The sequence below is a fragment of the Triplophysa rosa genome, linkage group LG20, assembly GCF_024868665.1.
Source record: "Triplophysa rosa linkage group LG20, Trosa_1v2, whole genome shotgun sequence".
Lineage (NCBI taxonomy): Eukaryota > Metazoa > Chordata > Actinopteri > Cypriniformes > Nemacheilidae > Triplophysa > Triplophysa rosa.
The window spans coordinates 19,424,828-19,446,894 of record NC_079909.1 but is presented as its reverse complement, the minus strand read 5'-3'; the positions used below and the strand labels follow the sequence as shown (position 1 = coordinate 19,446,894).

At 38.6% G+C, this 22,067-nt stretch overlaps 3 protein-coding genes across 12 annotated transcripts in view; 2 read left to right on the top strand and 1 right to left on the bottom strand.

Annotated features, from left to right (window-relative positions):
• Window positions 1-1,185: 1,185 nt before the first annotated feature.
• Window positions 1,186-9,456, top strand: il17rc (interleukin 17 receptor C). 2 transcript variants are annotated; one of them, XM_057361662.1, is made up of 17 exons: window positions 1,186-1,290; window positions 1,687-2,035; window positions 2,515-2,734; window positions 2,807-2,868; window positions 2,985-3,030; window positions 3,138-3,238; window positions 4,158-4,263; window positions 4,557-4,598; window positions 5,013-5,131; window positions 5,257-5,313; window positions 5,422-5,476; window positions 5,691-5,914; window positions 6,944-7,000; window positions 7,084-7,129; window positions 7,264-7,359; window positions 7,847-7,885; window positions 8,023-9,456. In XM_057361662.1, exons 2-17 carry the CDS (start codon window positions 1,928-1,930, stop codon window positions 8,715-8,717), a joined length of 2,073 nt encoding a protein of 690 aa, XP_057217645.1. In that variant the 5' UTR covers window positions 1,186-1,290; window positions 1,687-1,927; the 3' UTR covers window positions 8,718-9,456. The 2 variants fall into 2 exon arrangements, with proteins under 2 accessions (XP_057217645.1, XP_057217644.1); XM_057361661.1 differs by lacking the exon at window positions 1,186-1,290 and having other exon boundaries at window positions 1,353-2,035.
• On the top strand, window positions 8,659-13,476 carry LOC130571024 (protein disulfide isomerase CRELD1). Of its 4 annotated transcripts, none has more exons than XM_057361664.1 (6): window positions 8,659-8,774; window positions 11,224-11,436; window positions 11,532-11,615; window positions 11,726-11,821; window positions 12,536-12,676; window positions 13,200-13,476. In XM_057361664.1, the coding sequence occupies exons 2-6, from the start codon at window positions 11,268-11,270 to the stop codon at window positions 13,418-13,420; spliced, it is 711 nt and encodes a 236-aa protein (XP_057217647.1). In that variant the 5' UTR covers window positions 8,659-8,774; window positions 11,224-11,267; the 3' UTR covers window positions 13,421-13,476. The 4 variants fall into 4 exon arrangements, with proteins under 4 accessions (XP_057217647.1, XP_057217646.1, XP_057217650.1 ...); XM_057361663.1 differs by lacking the exon at window positions 8,659-8,774 and adding an exon at window positions 9,825-9,902; XM_057361667.1 differs by lacking the exon at window positions 8,659-8,774 and adding an exon at window positions 9,909-10,289.
• Window positions 13,477-13,597: 121 nt separating this feature from the next.
• Window positions 13,598-22,067, bottom strand: part of erc2 (ELKS/RAB6-interacting/CAST family member 2) — a 41,871-nt gene continuing 33,401 nt past the window's right edge. For 5 of the 6 annotated variants that reach the window (XM_057361652.1, XM_057361656.1, XM_057361654.1 and 2 more), the window contains 7 exons: window positions 20,774-20,894; window positions 19,542-19,702; window positions 19,277-19,424; window positions 18,249-18,770; window positions 17,296-17,359; window positions 17,030-17,204; window positions 13,598-16,864 (listed from right to left, as the gene is read on the bottom strand). In XM_057361652.1, the coding sequence (XP_057217635.1) occupies window positions 17,333-17,359; window positions 18,249-18,770; window positions 19,277-19,424; window positions 19,542-19,702; window positions 20,774-20,894 (979 nt within the window). In that variant the 3' untranslated portion in view covers window positions 13,598-16,864; window positions 17,030-17,204; window positions 17,296-17,332. Of the gene's footprint in view, window positions 16,865-17,029; window positions 17,205-17,295; window positions 17,360-18,248; window positions 18,771-19,276; window positions 19,425-19,541; window positions 19,703-20,773; window positions 20,895-22,025; window positions 22,038-22,067 lie in introns of all 6 variants that reach the window. The other variant, XM_057361655.1, reaches the window with a different exon arrangement.

The window sequence follows — 22,067 nt, the reverse complement described above, 5'->3', positions numbered from 1 at the left end:
ATGGGCGCCATTGAAAAGTTATGTAAGATATCATATCATGTGTCCTCATAAAAAGACAAAGCATTTCAGGAATCCCACAGAGCAGGTCTACGGCAGAACTGAAAGTACTTCATTTTGTTCAGAGAATGCTACCCAACTCGTTTATTCAGATCTACCCCCGAGACATTTACAGTATAGAACAAGCACGCAGAATACAGGCTTATGCAGTTATGATAGTTACTGAAACCAAAATGCTTAGATGAATGCCGACACAAGTTTTTTTCTAGTTCTTTAAAAAGCATGTGTGTGTTGCGCTTTATAGAAACTAATACATTGACCTGAAAAATAAGGCAAAATCTTAAATGCTCTGTCATTGTTGAGTCTGGCTAAACATCCCAAGTTGGTTTAGTCACATAAAACAGTTGTGACTTTAATCATCACAAGTTGTGACTCCAAACATTGGAAATATTCACAAATAAAAAGACAGACATATAGGCTAATGTACCACAATGGTTATCACTATGACAACATATGTACATTACAGTAATGTGAGATAAAATCAATCATCTTCTGTTATAGCTGTTTTATTGCAGTGATGTTGGTGAGAAAGTCACATAAAACTGAATTATATGCATTATGAGTGATCTCATTGTTTCTTATTCCAGGGTGATAGTCAATGTTTAACAGAGGACATTTAATTAATATGTTGCTATGGTACAAACAACACAACACACAGAGCTGATAAACCAACTCCTTGTAGCTGAGAATGTTTCTGATAATGAACTTTGTACCAAACAGTTTCCTGGTTACAGTTTTACAAACCAGTACATTAAAGAGATCACGTTTCTCTTCAGGTAAAGTAGACCATGTGTTTCTGCTGCTGTTTTCATCTACAAAGCTATTATGTATTTGTGCGTGTGCGCGTGCGTGCGTGCGTGCGTGTGTGTGTGTGCGCACGTGTGTGTGCGCGCGTGTGTGTGTGTGCGCGCGCTGTGTGTGTGTGTGTGTGTGTGTGCGTGCGCGTGCGTGCGTGCGTGCGTGCGTGCGTGCGTGCGTGCGTGTGTGTGTGTGTGTGTGTGTGTGCGTGTGCGTGTGTGCGTGTGTGTGTGTGAGGTTTAGTTTGTTAGTGTTGTTAGTCAAGGTGTGTTTTAAATCTCACAGGGAGGAGTGAGTTTCCCATGTAATCAGGTTCTCCAGCACACCTTCCTTTAATGTGTTTCAATGTCAGTATGTCACCATTTGCAGCTGTATAACACACATTATGTGTGTTGCGCTTTATAGTGCAACACACTCACTTAAGAACTCTGAGCAGTAAGTATTCTTTTACTGTATAGCTCATTTTGTTTTGTCTTGTGAACAATATTCTGTCATATTTTGTAACTTATATTACTTCGTCTAATTTATTTTACTTATTTAGAAGCACTCGTTCACAGTTAACATAAAATCAATTGTTTATATTTTGCCATCCAAATGGCATTCGTGCGTTTTAAGTGTGTTTAGAGTAAATAACATAGATAGCAATCAACAAGGAGGTGCGAACATGATTCATAAACACCCACGTGAGGCACACCTGAGCATTTACTGTAAAGACTCACCCAGGTGGAGCTTATAGTACAGACCTACGGACAGACGCTTAAATCGATCCATTTTTATAGAAAACAAATAGTCATAATGGGGGGAGATTGATGTATTTATCGTTTCTTTCAGAAAACCGGGACAGCATGCTGCGTAAATTTGCGCTTTTGCGCTTCCTGGTCGGTGAGTTTGGCGTAATGGATGAAGGACTCGGACTGTCTATCCGAACCGATCAGGATTGTGTTTCTCTTGTGACCCCTTGAAGCCTCCTAAGAAACGAAATAGCGAAGGATATTATTTGTGGGGATTTTGTTCTGTTCCATCATCGAGATCGCGTTAATCGTGTTGGTAACCAAAGCGAAACTATTGCGCAATGGGTTTGTCATGGTGGAGACTTCTGCTGGTCTTCTCGGTTTGCGGGTTTGTGTGTTCACTTAAACAAGTTACACACAACCCACAAAACAACATCATCTGTCCTCAGGTTCAGTATTAATGCAACTGTTCCATTTTTGAATTCAATTCATATTAATTTGTTTATTTATATAATGTATTGTGTCAAACAAAACGTTTTGGTATATAAACCTTTATTGGTGCCTACAAATTAAAGTATGTTAAAAATATAAGTAACAAGATTTGGGAAAATATTATACTTTTTGTAATTATATTTATTTTTATTATTGTATGTATATAGGCTATATTTATATTCTTAAAATGGGGTGCTCTGTTCTTATTATTTTAATGCAATTTGGAAAAAAGCTCCTCTTTTCCATAATGGTAAACATCTGCGTGTCAAAATCTTCACCTTCTTACAAAAAAACACACAAACATTAACAAAAAGCAACCAGTGTATTGTATACTCAAGAACAATGAATTGCTGGGCCTCTGGAAAACAAAGTATTATGTGGATTACTGTCCAAATATGATTTTCCAATTGTTTGATAATAATCCTTTATTTTCCAGGGTCTTTTAAACTGCAGCGTGAAACCTACAGACCCTCTCAGAGCCCATGATGTGGACTGTGGTCCTGTACTACTGTGCTCTCTGACAGTCAAGTCTAAATTGTGCTGTTATGATGAGCACTGCAAACCGTGTTTGTGGATCAACGTCCAGTTGACTTTTATCCCGGATGCTGAGTTTGAGGAGGATGGAGAAGGATCTGGATATGACCATGACAACAGAGGTTTGTCTTAATGTGAACAGTAGTAGTATACAAAAAATGATCAAATCTTCACACTGACATTTCTAATGTTAGGAGCTTGGGATTCAGGGTGTGTTTCACTTCCAGACAACACAACCAAAGGTCAAAGTGCAACCGTAAGTACATTCCCAACAGCACAAACATTAGCGTGAGGTAATTTCATGACGTAAAGTACCGTTGTGTACTAAACTGTAATCCTTCATGAATTCATCTTTATCTTATTTCTTAAAAGGATTATCATCTCTGTGAACATCAGCTGGGTTATCAGGGCATGCCAGGTACATTGATGAATTTCACGCATCTTTAAGTGCTGTTACCTGTGTGTAGTTTCAATGTTAAATTAATACTTAGAAGCTTTATATCTTTTCATCTGCTCTTTTTGTAGCCGCTGTGACAATATGCTACAATTCGGCTGGAAAACTTCCAACATTGTGCAAGAGGTTAGACTTCATAGTGTCCTCTGCTAGAGGTCACAACACATTTAAAGTAAGTGTCACCCAGTTCGTGAAAGTTTTTTTTTCATGTTTGCTCTCCTAATGGCTGAAATCAAACAGAAAATGTACTACAAATTCATAAATGAATACTGTGTTTTTCATTTAAACTTCATCATCTTACTGAAATTCTTATCCTGGCGTTATCATTTAAAGGGGTCATATGACACGACTAAAACAAATATTATCGTTTGTTTTAGATGCAATGCAATGCGTATACAGGATGCATGTTTGTATCTCCTCTTTGCCCCGCCTCTCTGAAACGTGCAGATTTTTTATAAAGCTCATGGCTCTGAAAAGCGAGGTGTGCTATGATTGGCCAGTTAACCAGTGCGTAGTGATTGGTCGAATACTGCAAGCATGTGAGGGAAATGTAACGCCTCTTACCATATTTGGAACATCAGGTTCCTCTTCAATTGTACTGACAGGTACGCCCACCTTACTTGCGTATACATTTGGGCGGTTTTAGTCAAATCAGACCACCAACTGACGTGGATTTGTGGGGGTGTGGTTACACGAGGTGTTTCAGGCAGGGCTGGGTGAGCATTCGCTTTTAGACAGAATACATCTTTTGTTTCCGACACTTTCATTTTTGCAATTTTACGTGTCTAATACATGCATAGGCAACTTATAAAACAAAGACACAGAAAAACACGTATTCGTGCCATATGACCCCTTTAAAATATAACATTGCGCTGGATTAGGTAATTAACTGTACATTTATGAAATGATGCAAAATAGAAACTGAAATATGTTTTTGAGTAATGTTTATGTAACTAATTCACTTGTGTTGTGATTTAAAACAGAAAGTCCACTAAGCAGTGGTGAAGAAAATCAAAGAAGCATAACATTTGTGTCATAAACATGCTGTCTGTTTACTGTGAACATACTGTGTTTGTCTGTGTGTTGTCCAGATGACTCTGGTGGAGTATGAAGATGTTGACTTTGGCAAAAAAATGAAGATTTCTGTCAGATCTTTCAGTCAGTCGGCTGAAGTTGAAGTTCCTACATTAAAAACAGGTATTGTTTTCAATTACCACCATACTGTATACATATGGCAATTCTATTGTTACTGTATTATGTCCTATTTTTTGTACTTATAGGAATAATCATATAATTATAATATGAGTAATATAAATAATATTTAAATACTGTGTCTTAGAATGCCAACATCACTAGCCAACTCATTGGTAACATGTCGCTGAAAATGTATCAAAGCTGTTTGTGAACTATATATACAATATATATAAAAAAATGGTATGATGCCACCATCCACAAAAATGATGATCATTGTAATCTTTGTCTTCTGGCAGTGTGTTCTTCACCCCTTCACAAGCACATAACGGAGTGTAAAGGTATGTTTGAATTAACTGTGTTTTAAAATGTAAAACGCCACAGAACACAAGATTATATCTTGTGTGGTCATTTATATTATAAAAGTTCATATTTCATCCCAAATATGAATTGGAAACGGCACAGGACTCAAAAGAACTAATACTGCATATACATTACATTTGATTGATTTAGCAGAAATGTTTAGCCAGACTCAACAATGACAGAGCATTTAAGATTTTGCCTTATTTTTCAGGTCAATGTATTAGTTTCTATAAAGCGCAACACACACATGCTTTTTAAAGAACTAGAAAAACTTGTGTCGTCCTTTGGCATTCACCTAAGCATTTTGGTTTCAGTATTAACCTTTGTTTTTCCAGTGTAAGACAAACAGCTATAAAAGAACAGATTCTATTCACGAAGTCTTCTTTCATCAGGTCCCAGGGTCAGTTATGTACTAGACAAACAGGACGGTGTGGTTAAGGTGAATTATGAGGCTGGGGATGCGTCTGAACCGCAGCTCTGTATGAAACGTGGAAAAGAAGGAAAATGCAGGGTGAGTAAATAATATTGCAGCTCTCAATATAATACGAAGCCAATGCGAGATATAAACAATTCACTTGACAGATTTTTTCTCGCTCATCATACCTGTTTGTTTTCTTATGCTCCTTTTTTTCTCAGCGTCTCACAAGTAACGTCATTCCACTGGAGTTAATCACAGACTGCACGTGTTTTCAGGTACTTTAGATTTTCTGATAATTACATACACACCCCAAACAACTCTTGCTAAACTTATGATGATTTTACCCTGCCCCGTGTGTGTGTTTGGGTGTGTGTACCGTGTAGGCTTGGAAACAAGGATCAGGTCGTGTGGAATTCTGTCCATTTGAACAAAATCAAGGTGAACAGAATTTTTACTGTATGTCATTTTTTCAATTCTCAAAAATATCAGAGTGCAGTAATACACCCCCCAGAGGACGGGGGGTTTAGCAATGCCCTGGCAACCGACCAGAGCATCCTAGTGGTACACTCGCATTTTAAAAGAGTGAAGCAGATCCTCAAAACTTTTAACCTGATCTTGATCCGTGTTCTCAAAAATAACCATTCACCTGCAGAGTTTAAAGAAAATGTCCTGAGAAACGTGTCTGTGTTGGTGTACCACACTAAGACATATGATGGTCAGCCTGTGCTGGGCTGGGATCTATCAGCCCCCTGCAGGATCAAGGCTGAACTGTGGCCCTGTCACGTCCAAGCTGATGGAAAATGCACAGAGATTCATGGATTCAGACAGCAGTGTACCAATGAGACACAATGGGAAGAGAACGTCACGATGTTATGGGTAAATAACTATGTATGGCTGTATATACTGTATATATATACAGTATATACAGTATGCTGTGTCATTTTGTGTTCTCTATAGTAAGTCAGAGCAGACAGCATATTTATTTTGACATGAAAAATAAGTTTAAGGATACAGTATGTACAGCCATGGAAAACAATTAAGAGACCATTCCAAATGTTCATTTAATCAGCATTTCTAGATGTATTGTGGCCATTCCAGTCCAGTGTCTATTGAATTTTTTATAAAAACAAACCTCTGAGTGACATAAAGTCATCCAACAGTAATGTGAAAGACTGACAGCATAACAAGACACATGAAAACAGGTTTTTACATAAAATATACATTTTTAAATATTACTGTTGTGTTGCTTAAAAGTGAAAATGAACTTGTTTTTTTGCAGTATTTGTGATCTGAAAAATACAGAGCATCTTTTTTGTTATTTTGACCCGTTTCTCCAGTTTTCATTTTCGGCAAATAAATTCAAATAGAAACAATATTTTTATTTGAAATTTGGGAGAAATGTTGTTAGCAGTTCACAGAATGAAACAAAAAAGATCATTTTACCTAAACACAAATAGTAAATTCAGAAAAACTTTTGAAATGGTCTCTTAATTTTTCTCTGTGGCTGTATATATAAAATATATACTATGCATAAATAAGTAGGCTATATAATGAAAATGACAATCAGTATAAATAAAAATCGTGTTCAGTCTTAGGATCCTGTATAAGCATGTAAGTCAGTAAATCTTACTATATGTAAGTAATGTAAGTGATTACACAGATATCTTCCTGCTTGCTTAGAAATTTGTGAAAATGTTTTATTCTTTTTTATTTGAACCTAGAAATATAAAATCTTATATAAAAAACAATATGTCTATGTGCCATTTTCAACATTCACTTAAAGGTCTCGCATAGTTTCATTTTCTTTGTTGTCAAATGAAATATTAAGCTTTGTTTGAATAGAGCCAATAGTTGTTTTTACAGATAAGCAGAAGATCTTATCAAAGCCAACGTTTGTCTCCTCAGGCATCCGGTAGTTTTGTGAATATCAAGTTTCGGAATCACCAGCAGCTCTGTGTGATGGTATGATATTATCTTCATTTCTTTTCACATTTATTCACAGAAAGTGAGCATGGTCAGGATGATCCATTGTCTTTCTTTTTCAGGTTCAAGCTGATGGAACACTTCCACACTACCACTGCCAACTTTCCTGTAAGAGTTTATTTCAAATATGAATAATAAATGTCCTGTTTCAAGCAGCTTTATGTTGTTTGATTACAATGATTTGTGTGTCAGGATATTCTAAAGCAAAATAACTTTACCATTTGCTGTGATGTTTGTTTTAGTGAAACGGCAGTATTGGAGTCTTTTTATTCCTCTGGCACTGGTCATCGTGTTACTGACCGTTTTTGGAATCCTTCTGCTTGTGAACAAACTCAAACGTAAGTTTTTGTTTAGTATAACCTGCTGTTGTCCTCATACTCGCTTTGTTCCTCTTGAAATCAACAAAAAAATGAATGAGATAAATAAAATAAGAATAATAATTGCAATCGCAATCTGACAAAGACTAAAGAACTTAATGGGAAAAATGCAGAATTTATATTTTTGCCCTAGCAATTTCTAAAACTGTAGGAAGACGATATGTGCTGTCTCTGAGCAGTCTGAGCAGTCCACTTTCAGAGCCCTGAGAGCAAATACAGTATGAGAAAAACAGGAATTCATGTCTGGAATTCATCAGACTGACTGACTCTGTGTTCGTCTTGTATTTGTGTGCCTGCTCTAAATAGATCTATTCATGCGTTTCTCTCAATGCTGCATATTACTGTGCTGATCTGTGAATAATGCATGTTCATATTTTTTTCTAAATTTTTTTCTGTCTTACACAGTGACTTCTTATGTAATTTACATTGTGTTGTGTCTCTTTATCAGGGTGGATCAGTGGATGGGAGAGACAATGTCATTCTCAAGGTAATGCCGTACTGTAATCTTTCTTTATATAAAGAAGACTTTTAGCATAAGGGTTTCTTAAAACAGGACTGTGAAAAAAGTAAACCGTCCCTTTTCATTACATCAATCTATAACCGCCTGTTTTCATTTCTATCTAGATACAAGGAGACAGGTGTTGTTGCTTCATTCATCTGCCACCGACCACCAAGAACGGCTGGTGTGTAAACTGGGCCAGATGTTTTCTGAGCTGGGCTTTGATGTGTTTCTAGACCTTTGTTATCAAACTGAGCTCGGTTCTCTGGGCCCGGCACCGTGGTTCCACTCCAAACTCAGTCACGTACAGAAACACGGAGGCAAAGTTCTTCTGATGCTTTCACCGTCAACACTCCAGTATGCCGAGTGGTACTGGAACCTGCACAAGAAAGGGAAGGAAAAGATACCCAAAAACGTTTCCGCCTGCTCCGCAGATGTTTTGGGTGCTGCCCTAGGCTGCATTCTAGCTGACCGCCAGAAGGGCGGCGCTCCTCAGCGATTTGTTCTTCTGCAGTACGACAACATTAAAAACCTTATCAATGAGGAGAGTGACGTGCCAGAGCTGTTAAGGGGCTTGCCGCTGTATAAACTCCCCTCACAGACTCAAGGACTGCTTGGGGAACTGTGTTCGGAAAGCCTGAACAGCCTGAGCGGGACGTTAAAGAAGATGTGGTGGATGAAGAGAGCGCAGAGGAAGTTGTCTCGTGGACTGCAGAACGTTTGTAATGATGAAAGAGCGAGGACTGAATCGATGCTCACTCAGGAGGAGGCACTCAGCCTGGACATGGAAGATGTTTACCTGAAAAAGGAACAGTTATGAAGCTGTCATGTGTCGTGGACTGCCTCAATACATCAGAACTCGGACATCATTTTTGGTGTACGGTATTATTTAGATATGGTACATATGACTTTACTTTAAAAAAAAACATTTTGTCATCATTTATCCACACTCATGTCATTGAAACCTGTATGACTGTCTTCTGTGGAACGCACAAAAAAGATATTTTGAGAAATGACTCTGTGGTTTTGTGCTTATACAATGGAAGTCAGTTGAGGCCAGTGTTGTTTGGTCACCATTGTTCTTTAAAATATCTTTTGTGTTCGCAGAAGAAAGAAAGTCATACAGGTTTGGAGTAACATGAGAGTGAGTAAATGCGGAAATCATTTTTTATCCCTTGATACCTTTTTTAGACATGCAGTACAGTAGGCTGTGTCACTTTATGATCATCATTTGGTATACCATGGTCATTATCGGAAGTATATAGCAATAGACTATGTTAAGAAAGATTAATTTTCTAAACTCTAAAGCACAAAGGAAAACAAGTAAACATTTGAACAGTAAAGTAAGAGGAAGTAGGCTTTATAAAGAAAATTCCAAGGAACCTTAAATGTCAAATGAAATTTCTCCGGTGTTGTAACTTTTCCGTCTACACTTAATGTTGTAAATACCTTGCTTTTTGACTAATGTATTTGATGTAAATAGGCTATATGAAAAAAATGTTTTATAAATTGACAAAATGTGTAATTAATATAAACGTTCTGGTCGCACTGATTTATTGACAGCTTCATTTTTGTTGGATCATGGGCTGTACTCACCGTCTATAAATAAACGCGTCACTTGAGAAGCGCAGCGTGAAAAAAACGCGACGTCGCTCAGATGCCCACTTTGGTTTTGAGCGTCACATGACTGAAGGGGAACCACCGTATGTAGAATGACCATTTAAGTAATGACCAAAAACAAAGTAGGCGGGGCTCTCTGGACCAAGAGTTTCCTTTGATTGGCCAGAAAAGATGAATATGCGTTTACGTCGTCTATTTAAATATCTTTAGCGTTTGTTTTCAATTCATTAGTTGTTAAAATGCCTGTCTGTCATTAAATATGTGTAAAAGATTTTAGGAACTTTGCTGAAGCTGCATACGTAGTGGTGATTTACAGTTTGCTTCTGTTACTTTTCTCCTCGCTGGTGAGACTGGACCAATCACTGAGGCCTACTGTGATCACGTGGTAAGACGTTATTCCCGACCATTGGTTTTAGTATATTTAAACAATTATACGCTTAAGTATACAAACCTAACCAGTAAAATGAAAACAATCTAAGATCTTAGAGACACTCAATGGTGTTTCGGGACATTTTGAGCTCCCACGCGCATCCTTTTTGTTTCACAGAAATCTTTAGAAAAAATCTGAAACAAGTGCCACCCAATGAGCAAAGCTCAGCGAAAATACTATGGTAAAGCTTTAGCTTCACCCCGTGGCCTTTATAAAGTTACTATGGACGTCATCATGTGTCCTATATTTAGTATTCTTATGTTAAGCCTTCACCATAGTATGATTCGTATACAGTAACGCGCTCACGAGAATTTCATTGCGTGTTGAGACAGAAGAGCGAAAGTAAGCAACAATTGTTTATTATTGACAACTCAAGCAACGCCTCGCCTGTTTTGTGAGTCTTTACAAACAAATTATATGCAGAACATTCGCAAAATGTTTGTTAAATGTTGTTCTGTGGTTTGAATGCATTGCGCAGCGGTTTAGCTTGTCAAATTAATGTTTAAGTTAAATAATATACTCATCTCCCTGTTTTTATTAATCCAACAGTGTTGCGATTAGAATAAATAAGTCTAAACAAGGAACATACATTTACTTGAAGATAAGGTTTCTTATGCTGTGCATGTTATCATATATCAACATTTTATCAAAAAGATTATAATGTTTGTAAATATATTTTTTCAAACAAATAGATTTTCACATAAACAATAACATTATTGTTTACATTGACATAACATTGTACAATTATTACATGCAAACATTTTAATGAGTGAAATAGTGTTGTTCATTATTGTTCATATAATAGTATTATAGAATGTGGTATAATTTCAAAAAGATTGAAAACGCTGAAAATTCTTATTGCTAAATGGGGTTAATATTAGGGATGTACCGATACCATTTTTTAAAGACCGAGTACGAGTACCGATATTTGTTTTCTGGTACTTGCCGATACCCATAACTGCACCTTTTCAAAACACAGTGAGACTAATACAAAAATAATAGCTTCATACAAACAACTCCACCTTAAACACATTATGAAAAAAATAATTTGCTTTTCACAAACAAATTTCAGAACAAATGTCAGTCAGTTCTGTAATCGGTACTGGTATCGGTGCATTCCTAGTTAATATAAAACATCAACATATGTCAAGGTTTACCAATACAGTTCTTTTATTGCTAATGCCGATAATAAGTTTTAAAAGTGAAGGAGGTTTTTTATATATATTAAATGTATGTATACCATCTCTTCTAACATAAGTTTTGTGGTCTCCAACAGCTACCATCATCCGTGCTGAAGGACTTCTCTAGCTTCGCAGAGTGATGTCACGCTCTCAGTGGTTCTTCCTGTCTGCTGTGTTGTGTTTGGCCCATCCTGAACTGATTTTGGGTCAGAACTGCTCAGAGAACTGTAAAGCATGCGGAGGAGCAGAAAAAGATCAATGTCTGCAGTGTCACGCAGGATTTAGTCTGCATGACAACATGTGTGTGGGTAAGACGGCGATCAGACTGAGCACGTATGCATTTCATTCACATTATTGTCCTGTTGCTTCTGAAGTGAAACTGGCTGTATTTCTATTCTGACAGATATTGATGAATGTGGCACTGAACTGGGCTACTGTTCCCACAACACATACTGCTTGAACACTCATGGGTCTTACCAGTGCAGAGGTATTTCCTTATTAAAATACATATAACAACAACAGTCAAATATTTACACGGATAACAATACTTATGGTAACACAAGAATTATCTTCTGCTGTATTATTTTTCTTTGACAGCATGCGACAAGGCTTGCTCGGGGTGTATGGGTGGAGGACCAGCCCGCTGTAGAAAATGTGCACCCGGATACAGATCTTCAGCAATGAAATGTTTAGGTGAGTTTTAGTGAACCTTGAAGAAGACAACTTTATTTCACCAAGTAGGATCATGTTTAATAAACCTTTGAGTTTGTTTGCAACCTTTTCATTGAGGCTACAATATTTGAAGAGTTTGGTTCCAAAATGAGTTCACTTTCAAAAATCATGTTTTTATTGTGTTAGTTAAGATATATATTTTTGAGTTATTATGGCTTAAATCAAAGCAAACTGCAGCTTGATTGATTTTAATTGGAATGCACAATAAAAAAACATGATTTTTAAACAATTTTTATCTCATTTTGCAACCAAACTCTTCATATACAGACATATTTTTAACAAGGAATTTGAAATAAATTTCTTAATTTAATAAGTTATTATTATTATAAGTTATATAATTATTATTTTATTTAATAATTCTTAAAATGCCATTGAATGCAACCTTAAAAATATATTTCACTTTAATGAAAAAACTTCCGTGGTCTGCTATTCAATTTGCTTTGAAATGGCGCCATCTTGTGTCTATCAGAAGCATTTAACTGCTGTGACTGATAAAACCAGTGTTACAAATTCTTGTCGAAATGTAATCTTGTAGCAGTCACAACATTTTTTAATTACTAAAAAATAGATTTTGCAAATCAAACGTGTTGTCTTTATGTATTTATTTGCATTAGAGTAGTATTGTTTTTCCTCTGTGGGTTCAGAAATTAAAGTGGTGTTTGCTCTCTGTTACAGATATAGATGAATGCGGTGAGGAAACTTTGGCCTGCCCTGGTCTCAATGTCATCTGTGTAAATACAGAAGGTTCATTTCACTGTCCGTGTGCGGAAGGTTATACACGCAAAAGCACGGGCTGTGAGAGAGACCAGGCAGCAGGTGAGCCGGAAACATCAGTCTTGTACTCAAATTACGAATGATGTTCGCAACAAAAGTTATATAACATTAAACACGTCTGTCCCAAAGGTTACAATGCTGTATGTTTTGTCTGCTCGCAGTACTTGTAACTCCACATTCCACATTATAAAAACCATCCTGCTGAAAGTGACACATTGTAATCCACCCCTATATGTATAGTGTATGAAGCAAAATTTTGCTGATAAAAAGGGACATTTTAACTACACTTTGCATAAAAGCAGCCTACAACTTGTTTACAGCTATTTTTCTCTGAAAAGTATAAAGTATATTTCTGAAAAGTACATTTAAAGCTACTGTATACTAGTAACAGTTACACTGTTATAGGTCTTAATACCTTTGTCAATTTTGTAAAGAAAATCACATTTATGTTCTACATTTATCAATTTTAGTATGCTCTATTTTTTAGAAAATTAAGTTTTTGTGTTTGTCGTTTTGTTGTTGTTTTTTAAATGTGTCTCTGATTTTGCACATCTCTTTTCTTCAGCTGGTGAAGGAACAGGCATTTTTGATAACATTCAAGATGATGAAATCGAGGTCCTGCAGCAGATGTTTTTCGGTGTGGTGCTGTGTGCATTGGCCACACTGGCGGCTAAAGGAGATCTGGTGTTCACCTCCATCTTTATGGGGGCGGTGGCGGCCATGTTTGGATACTGGCTGTCTGATAAGACCGACCGAGTGATGGACACCCTCATCAGAGGGAGATAACTAACAGCAAAAAAACCATTCGAATGGAACAAACAAAATGCGACAACATTCTCCATTTTCTGGTTGTGTACTGTATGACAGCATGTCATCTGAGCAATATAAAATGTATTTTTATCAACACACTCTTTAGATGTCAACTAATAAACCTTTATTATTCTTTTTTAAATAAAAGAGCTCTTATCTCAGAAAGAAAGTCACTTTTATTGAATGGATATAAACAAGCTAACTGACACTCAAGAATAGTGGCGGTTACAACACGTACAATAGCAAATATCAGGGAGGGTTGAAGACTCTTGAGTTCAAGCCCAACAGGGTTCAAAAACATCGATTTCACACTAAACCCGAGGGCCTCGCACCGGTAACTTTCTGCAGTTCAACACACACGCAACATTCACACCCTTTAACAAACTTATACCTGTTGCATACACAGACACGATCATGCAAGCAAACCCCACGCTCTCAGCATCTCAGATCTGCTCCCAGAAAACATGCGAGCGCTTTGATTTTGTTGCACGGGCAATCCACTGGCAGTGGGTAGAAGAAGGTGGGTGGGGCCACAGGTGAGGACATACGCCAACACATCACACCATCAGGATGCTAATGCCTCTATAATGACTGATGCACCATGGGAAAATGAACCCCCACGTTCACACACTGTATCATTCAGCATGCTGACACACATTAGACTGTACAGAAAAGGAAAACAAAAACCTCATGTATAAATCTCTGACATATTCAAAAAAGCATGAACCATAAAAAAACAACATAAATATCTTAAAAAAGTAAAAACAATGTTGTTATAAGTACTCTTTTTTTTCTGGCATTTGTCACAGTGGTTTGTATCATCCGGAGGTTTGCATTTTTTGACATCGCGAAATAAAATAAATGCAACTGGCACACAACAAATATAAATATAGAGAGAAATCTTCTTCGTTGTTCTTTTGGAACCAGAGGCCCTTTGAAACGGTTTAAAGACCTTAATTCTTGTTATTTCTTATTATTTTATTAAGTCCTCTGCACACAGTTCTGTCTCACACCACGGCCCAAAGTTGGCACATAATGAAATATTCATGCATTATTTTCACATAACTCAACATATTTCTCTTTTTTCTTTGTTCTATAATATATCTTTTCCCTAGGCAGGAGTTCACCTCCTACTTCAAGTATATTAACAGGTCCTGAAAGTGGAGGACTGAATTGCGTCTCCTAAAAGGAAAGGTTTGATGTTTTATGTCCTCTTAACTAATAGTACAGTAGACTTACGCACAGACAGATATCAGAATATCAAACACTCTTAAGGTGTTTAAAACTGACTTCACAAAAGGACTCGGAAACATCCAAAAGACAAATATTCTCACACACACACAGTGGACACATTTTGGATGAGCAACTGTTTGTTCTTGAACCACAAATGCAAGTAAGAAACCTAGAAAGCAAACGTAGGGATATTTCTGAGCAAAAGAAACAATGCTACGTTCATGTCAGAATGGCTATCATTTCTAGCTCACGTGTTTACTAGTAACAAGTTCGGAAACTTGGAATTTTACACATTTTAAGTCAACGCAACATTGATGGTTTTTTATTTACCTCGACACATTTCATCGTGATATGCCATATGATCAAATAATATCACGGTTTTTCAAAATAATAATGCATATAGTACATACATTTACGCAGATGCATTGTGTGGGTTCGCAGAAATAGTGTTTTGTCATCTGCACGTGAACGCAGCACAAGGACGATGCTCCAGAAGAGACGCGCGTGTGGATGAAGGCAAGAACGCAACATGGAAGCACAAACATTTCATTGTGTAACAGTCAGATTTTGGCTAACATAAACACAGCCACAGACAGCAGCAGTGGAATGAGACATAAGACGATGCAAACAACCTTCAACAAGCATTTCAATGTTATCTGCCATTTAGTAACTTTACCGTCCGTCTCTAACGGTGCGGTATCGGACTGTATCAGACGGCAGACCACATGCGCTTGAGTATATAAAATTCAACTTTGCTCAACTTGGTTCGAAATAAACGACTCGCTCTATGGTTGCAAACGCTGTCGACGTCAACGGCGTTATTACCATCGAGTGCAAGTTTCAGCCGACTGCATTGCAGAAGGATCATTCAGATATCTTTACCGAGTGATTTTTATTTTTTTGTTCTTGCAAGGTGCAACATATGCTATACAATTTTTCGCTTCGAGAACAACAAGACATATTCAAAGTCAACTGTTTCTCAGACGTTATTTTTTTGCATAGACCCCAGTGCCACGATCTTGCGGAGGAGACACGGCGAGGCCAAACAGACGATGATAACACCACACACAACTCAAACACACCTAAACAGAAGTTTCCTCAGATTTCATTGTTTTTGACACAGTTTTCTGACCACAGTAGACACTATTATTTCTCTCACTATATATATATATATCTATTTATAAATAGGCACTCGCCATCACGTGGAGACGTTATGAGACGTTTGGGTTGGGTGTGGCCAATACCTGGTGGGCCGGTTAGTAAAAGGAGGAAAGACGTCCCTTGGGAGTGGACTAGACTGTCAACTTTACAACAATCAAGTTGCACAAAACTGTAGCGGGACACTTTTTTGAACAGACCAGATCCGTGTGATATTAATCCACAACCTGCAGCAGTAACTTGGGACATGACGTTTTTTCCCTTTTCCAGAACTCGTATGATGACATCATGGACGCAGGGAGCATTACAACATTAAGATCCACGGACACAAATCCAGACAGCCTTATCAGCTGATGTCCTCCGATAGAAACACAACTCGCTGAAAATTGTAAGCCATGGCTGTCTCCATCTCTGTTGGGTCTGAGCACCATTTAAAGCACCATTAGAAACAATCCCTGTTAGAAGGGGTGGAGGTGCATAGGTGCATGATAACGTACATGCAGACCAGGCCTGGGGTATGACATTGAGAAAAGAGAAAAAGAAACACATATGGGCACATTGTGGTTAGCATGGTATGTGTGTTCTGTGCGTTTCCGGTGAGCAAAAACAAACAACAAGGGACATGAAAAGTGGCATGGAAATGAAATGCACGTTTCCTGACTCCTCCCTCCATAATGCATACTCATAAAACTCGAAGGCCCTTTAAAATGCGAACGTGTTGAAAACGAAAAACGGATGGTTTTATTTACAATGTTTTTTTAAGAACATAAGCAAAGTATAGTTGCCTACTGACAGATCCAAGGCTTGAACCGAGTGCTGTCAAATGTGCAGGCTGAAGAGGTGGAGCTGAACGAGAGTGGGTGGGGCCAAGAAGAAAAGGGGAGGGGCAGCTAGACGAATGCCCTCATAGCAGGTGGTCTCCGGAACATGGAGAGTGTTCAAGGCAAACGTCTTCTGGAAAAGTACTGCAAAAGAAAGTGTTTCTGTTCTACAGTCCAGAGTTCCTCTCCATTCTTCTTTTCAAACCATCTGTAAAACATTTTCAAAAGTTATTTTAGCAGGAGTGGTTACTTGAATTAGCATTAATCCTAAACCATGTCTTCACTGTAAGAGTTAAAAGCGGCATGTACTGTACAAACTTGGAGAGAGCTATGCATTCGCATTTATCATCACAGAAGTTTACTGGCTCTTTACCTGCTCAGGCGGTCTTCTCCAGCTTTGGCCCTCCCACTCACACAAATGCTCCGCCTCTTTCCCTAAAGCGTTCAAATAAATGGGATCCTATCCAAAAAAGTGAATCTGATTGTAGGTAAAGACTGGCCGAGTGGACAACGTATAATTTCATCTACATGGCATGGCTGTATTTCTCCTGTTAAAGAAAAACAGAAGACAATAAGTAGGAGAATCAAAAGTCTTCATTGGGTCATAAAACATTTAAAACAGACGCTGATGGATCTCACCCCAGAAAACAACACCATAGCTTTGGTTTGGAAATGGTTATGCCCAAATCCCTTCTTCATCATCCTTTCAGCCCAACATAGATCCAGAGGACAGCATGAAGTGAGAATTAGATGAGTTAAGAGTGAAACGGCATGTTGATTAGATCAGGGGTTCTCAAACTGGGGGCCATGGCCCCTTGGGGGGCCCCAAGATGGATCCAGGGGGGCCACAGATTTTGTGGCATTTTATGAAATATAGAAATTTATCATAGATTTTATGCAATCAAACATCAGAAAAATGACACCACCAACCAAAAGAATTGAGGTTCCAGCATTGTATAACTGAATGTTTTTGGTTTAATTAAATTCTAAGTTTAAGATTATACGTCTTTATATGGGGGGCCACAAAGCGATGCACTTAACACAAAGGGGGACTTACAACAAAAAGTTTGAGAATCACTGGTTTAGATATATAGCATACAAAGCAATATTACTGTCTGTATTACAGTGAGTGATGGGTGGATCATACAGAGGTCCAACCCTTGCTGAAAAGACCAGAAGAAGCAACAAAAAGGTTGGATTGGTGCCGTTTGAAAAATGAATGGTTCACCTAAAAACGAAGATATTTTGAAGAATGTCGGTAACCAAACGACATTGAACCCTATTGACGTCAAAACCACTGAGACATTTCTCAAAATATCTCCTGTTGGGTTCAACAGAAGAAGGTTTCGAACGACACGAGGGTGAATAAACGATGACAGAATTTGTATTTTTGGTGAACAGGACCCGAACGTCCCAATCCAGAATGTTGGTTTTTTCAAGAGGGACTGAACAGAAGCAGACTTAGACAAGAAATATCGCACATCTTCAGATTATAAATATAACAGCGAGCACCATGAATGAAACACAAAGATACAAAAGACAGACACAAATTTTGTTAATTTGAATCTAAACAAAAACATGTATTTACAGACCTGGTCTGGGGCGGGCCGGTGTCCGGGATGAGGCGGTCCGCGGCCTGGACCTCGATGGTGTGGGGGCATGGGGTGTCTTGGATGAGGGCCCTGTGGTCCGGGGTGTTGGGGGTGATGGGGGTGCTGCTGCGGGTGTGGGAGGGGCTGCGGGTGGGGGCCTTGCTGAGGCGGAGGCCCGTGCAGGTGCTGGGCGTGTGGATGCTGCTGTGGAGGCATCCCAGGATGAGGGTGTTGAGGGTGTGGCTGTTGGGCTCTGGGAGGGTGTGGTCCAGGAGGCTGAGGGTGCTGGGGGTGTTGCGGGTGGGGATATTGCGGCTGGGGGGGTTGCTGTGGGTGGTGCGGTGGAGGCTGTGGGTGTTGAGGATGGGGTTGGTGTGGGTAAGGAGGCTGGTGTGGGGCTTGTGGGTACGGAGGCTGGGGCTGAGGATGCAGAGGTTGAGGTTGCATGTGGGCAGGTGGAGCGTGAGGGTGGTAGTGATCGTCCTCGTAGTTGTCTGTGATCAGTTTCATTCTGCTCTGGGTCTAAACGAATAAAACACACAGGACGAATAAGTCGAACAGTCGTAGAATAACATAAAATATACCACATCATGTATTTCTTTATGTGCTCTTTGTGAGAGATGGACAAAATGATAGGAACCACACAGGTTAGAGTATTTCGCAACCATTTGGGCAACAAATTCAAGTCTAATAGGTGCGATGAAATTTAGCGACGGCTATTGGTGAGGTTGTGAATTGCAACCAACGGCTCACTCCATCCCTCCCTTTCGAAGCACAGGATTAAGATGTCATCACGTTTCGCTTCTTTGCCGAAGGAGACACCGTATTTACGAAACGCGCTCTGTAGAGCGGTTTGTCCGGTTACGGCTACTGTATGGACATGGAGAATTCCATGCAAGGGGACCGTAACGCTTCATTATGTAAGGTCTTTGAAGACATAGTTATGGGTATTATATTGCATTTCTGTCAATAGATCCTCGTAATAAACACACATTGGACATTTAAGTTATGTTAGTAAACATGCTGACCTGTTGTTTTAACTGATGCATCAATCTGTCCTTCTCTCTTTTCAGGGCCAGAACTTCCTCTTGTGTCTTCTTCTTATTGGAGGACGACAGCTCCAGAAGAGCAATGTTAGCATCCTTTTCACTAATAGCAGCGAGCAGAGCCTGCTGTCTGTGAAGAGAAACACATCAAATTTACATATACGCACAATCCAAATTTCCTGACGTCTTTTAGGACAATAACCTACAAACTATATTCAAAAAATAGTTGCAGTTTAAGATTTCTCACTTCATTTCTAAGATCTCCTCGAGTTGTTTCCTGCGCTCGTGTCTGAGGTTTGTCAGATGTCCGTCTCTCTCAGACAGAGAGTGCTGTGTGGAGGACAGACGCTGTTTGGTGGCGTCCAGCTCCTGTCTTGTTTTCTCCAGAACATTCATCAACTCTTCCATCTGAGAAAACAGGATCAAAAACAAATCTTTTATTAAAGGGACACTTCGCCCAAAAAAGAAAATTCTGTCATCGTTTACTCGCCTTCAAGTTGTTCCAAACCTGTTTAAATGTCTTTGTTCTGATGAACACAGAGAAAGATATTTGGAAGAATGCTTATAACCAAACAGATCTTGCCCCCCATTGACTCCCATAGTAGGAAAAATTACTTTATCATTTTTTTTGTTCTGTTAATCACAAAAGAAGACGTTTTGAAGAATGTAGGACAGCAAACAGTTCTGGGGCACTTTTGACTACCATTGTATGTTTTCCTACTATGGGAGTCAATGGGGGCCAAAAAAAATGTAAGAATTCTTCCAAATATCTTTCTGGGTTCATCAGAACAAAGAAATGTATACAGATTTGGAACAACTCGAAGGTGAGTAAATGACAGACAGAATTTTCATTTTTGGGTGAAGTATCCCTTTAAGTACTGAGTTACTCAAAACAAAGATATCTTCAATACACGAACACTTAAAGGAACCCAAAAATGAAAATTCTGTCATCATTTACTCACCCTCGAGTTGTTCCAAATCTGTATACATTTCTTTTTTTCTTGATGAACACAGAGAAAGATATTTGGAAGAATGCTTATAACCAAACAGATCTTGCCCCCCATTGACTCCCATAGTAGGAAAAATTACTTTATCATTTTTTTTGTTCTGTTAATCACAAAAGAAGAAATTTTGAAGAATGTAGGACAGCAAACAGTTCTGGGGCACTTTTGACTACCATTGTATGTTTTCCTACTATGGGAGTCAATGGGGGGCAAAATGGAAATGGAAGCATTCTTCCAAATATCTTTCTCTGGGTTCATCAGAACAAAGACATTTATACACAATTGGAACAACCCAAAGGTGAGTAAATGATGACATAATTTTCATTTTATTTACACAAGCATTCTTCTAAATATCTCTCTCTGTGTTCACCAGAACAAAGAAATGTATACAGATTTGGAAACATCTCGAGGGTGAGTAAATGATGACAGAATTTTCATTTTTGGGTGAAGTATCCCTTCATATAGACACACACACCTTTGAATTGTCCATAGGATTATCTTTGCGGTGATCCTGCAAGATGTTTCCAGTGACTTTCTTGTCCATCTGAGGGCCAAGCTTGATACCTGGGCCCTTTTTATTTTGATCCTTATTTTGCCTTGAGAACAAACAGAATATTGTCAGCGTTGTTGGATTTTACTAGTTGTATTTATTGAAGTGTCCTTCGGTGGTACACGGCGACTAATGTATTTGGACACTTTATGCTTGTCAAACATGAATCCATTGTTGGTGATTCACTACACCTGTGTTTATTCTGCCGGGACACATGTGAGCACAATGACACTTTACACATCCACTACAACTGCACCAGATGGTAAAACACAGATAGAGAAATGCCTAATGCAACAGCATGTAAATGTGTGACCAAGTGTCCAAATACATACGAAGAACAAACACAAATAACCACACAATGAAAAACTAGAACAACATCACCGTGAAATAACAAACGCTTCTAGTTTTAGCATAACCATGAGACACAAACGAGACATTTATGATCTTGAGGTGAGACAATTCACAGGCGCGGTTGCTCAGCACGCCTTGCAGGCTTTAAGAGTGTGTGACGGTCCAACATGGATATTTGTGACTATATTACGTAAGGAATAATGTACAGGTAGCCGGTTGTTATCGCAGAAATAAGCCCTGACAGTGTGGTCTTGTATCTTATTTCGTGATAACAGCCGCCTGCTTGCTTATTGCATGGCTACTTGCCACATGAGAAAAAAACTGGACATGAAATGTGAATTTGAAATATTTTATTCGCTCATTTTTACCGAAGGCAGACCTTCCGCGAGGAAAAGCCGTTTACTTTCGGTTTTAACGTTAAGAAACGACATTCAGAACAGGCAATTTGGTTCAATCATTTGTAAATATATAATGTCATATTTGTTATTTAAAAATGCATTTATTTAATTTGTCAAAAAAACCTGTCAAAATGATGCATCCGGGTACCGTGTGTTAATAGTTTTGAGAGGGTGTTATATGGGAATAACGAACCTGCAAATGTCAAGACTGGCCAATCAGAGTCAAGCGTCAAGTCAAGTCATGGCTAATTCATACGACGTCATTCGTACGATTTGCTTGTGTACGTTTAGGGGCGGAGCTTAATTGTTGCTTTTCTTCCTTACGTCTCATTCACTTCATACAAATGCATAACAAAATGGCCACCTCGTAAAACACAATTCCCGTGAGATCGGGTTGGCAGGTCTGACCTGAGGAATGCTAAACTTACCTGGGAGCAAGACTGGCGGTAGAGAAACAGGAGGGAGGAAGG